The sequence below is a fragment of the Urocitellus parryii genome, chromosome 2, assembly GCF_045843805.1.
Source record: "Urocitellus parryii isolate mUroPar1 chromosome 2, mUroPar1.hap1, whole genome shotgun sequence".
Taxonomy (NCBI): domain Eukaryota; kingdom Metazoa; phylum Chordata; class Mammalia; order Rodentia; family Sciuridae; genus Urocitellus; species Urocitellus parryii.
In genome coordinates this window covers 147,209,924-147,211,976 of record NC_135532.1, presented here as the reverse complement: position 1 = coordinate 147,211,976, position 2,053 = coordinate 147,209,924, and the positions used below count along the sequence as shown (strand labels likewise).

Here is a 2,053-nt window from a genome sequence, read left to right as displayed (position 1 = left end):
CAATAAACATTTCTGACTGTTTCACTATAAAATTGCCAATTATTTCTTGTAAATATGGAAGTCCCTAGGTAATCTAACTAATTGGCCAAAGCTAAAAGCTTAGATAAAATTGAGCACAATGTTTTCAAATAAGTTTCTTATGGGCAATATTACCAAACTTGCACTGGGGCCATATCCAAGGAAACATAATGTAAAGTTGGTTTCGTTCATGCAGAGTTTATGGACTGTGCGTTAAAATGGCAGAGTAGTGGCTAATTCATAGCACTGGGGCGTTTCCTTTAAGACTGGAAAGAAATAGTCTGAAAGCTCTGTGAAAAACATTTATTTCTTCATAATTTTTCTTAAGGTACCTATAACCTCTTTGTTCCTCAGGCTATAAATAAAAGGATTTAGCAGGGGAATTATTATTGTGTAAAATAAAGAATACATTTTTTCCTTGTCCTCAGTTGGTCCAGACCCATGGTGCACATACATCAAGAAGAGCGTGCCATAGAACAAAGAGACGGAGAGGAGATGGGCCCCACAGGTAGAGAAGGCTTTACTTCTGCCCCTTTCATTCTTCTTTTTCAGGATAGCAAAGATGACATAGCAGTATGAAATGATAATAGTCATAAAAGTAAAGATTTGTATAATGGCTGAAAAGATTAAAACCAGACGTATATTAACTGTAGGATCAGTACAAGAAATTTTGAATAGTTGTAAAATTTCACAATAGAAATAATGTATGATATTGGACTTGCAGAAAGTTAATCTAACTAACAAACCCACATGAATTGCTGAATGCAGAAAACCAACTAAATATGAAGCACCTATAAGCTGACTACAAAGGCTATTGGACATCATTACTGGATACAGCAAGGGATTGCAAATAGCCACGTAGCGGTCATAGGCCATCACTGACAGAAGGAAACATTCCGTGGTAGCACTGGAGCCAAAACAATAAAACTGTGTTAAGCACTCAGCTAGGGATATCTTATGATTCTTAGATAAAAAGTTGATAAGCATCTTGGGGGTCACAGAAGATGAAGTGCTTGCATCAGCCAAGGCTAAACTGCTGAGAAATAAGTACATGGGGGTGTGAAGGTGGGGGTCCTTCCAGATGAGAGCAATCAGGCCAAGGTTGCCCACCATGGTGATGAGGTAGATCACAAGGAACACCAGGAACAGAGGCACCTGCAGCCCTGGGCGGTCTGTAAGTCCCATGAGAACAAACTCAGTCGCCAGAGTCATATTTTCTTCTTCCATATTTGATCTGGACAATCACTAAAATGTAAGATCAAGTAACAGAACAGTCAAAAATGAATGATAACAACAGTGATTGTTTTTGTGATTATATGTTCCTAAGAGATATTTGTCATCTGATTAGTAGTTTTAAAATTTTACTTTTGTCTATTTTATATCTATTTTCAATTCTCCACAATGAATTATCAAACTGATAATTTAATACTTAGGGAACAAGAGATATTTTAATGTGTGAAGACATTAAAAATATTATTTATCTAAATGTAAAATAAAAATTTAGGATGTTTCTCTAAAAAATTAAAGATGAGCATTAGAAACAATTGTGACACGCTATTTTATTTCACTGAAAATAAATGAGGAACTAATGTGTTAGAATTCTTAACATTAAATACTCTCAGAGAATCCTAATATACACAACAAATCAAAATAAATTGTTGAAAAATTAAGAAGCATAAAAGATTTTGCCCTGAATATACTGCTCCAATTTTCTTCATAAAGTCCAATTACAAAATCATTAATATTCTTGCTTTTAGTTCCTACAATGTATCATTCAACCAAAAACCAGTAAGCTTTATAAATTTTTTCTCAAGAGTCATGTTATATACAAGGAGACACAAGGAATGACTTTAGTCAATATTCTTATGATTCCATGAAATTATGGCATTTTTATTGCACTCAGCTATACAAACCTTAAGCCAGAATTTTCATTCTACAAGGTTACAAATAAGTGAGATTCAATCAACACAACCTACATCTCATTAAGAAACTTTTCACATTATAAAATAAACTCTGAATATGTTGGATTTTTCTG

General features: G+C 34.0%; 1 protein-coding gene across 1 annotated transcript; it reads right to left on the bottom strand.

Annotated features, from left to right (window-relative positions):
• Positions 1-321: 321 nt before the first annotated feature.
• On the bottom strand, positions 322-1,254 carry LOC113198382 (olfactory receptor 5AC1-like). The gene has a single exon (XM_026411061.2). The coding sequence runs from the start codon at positions 1,243-1,245 to the stop codon at positions 322-324; it is 924 nt and encodes a 307-aa protein (XP_026266846.2). The 5' UTR covers positions 1,246-1,254.
• Between the last annotated feature and the right edge of the window lie 799 nt (positions 1,255-2,053).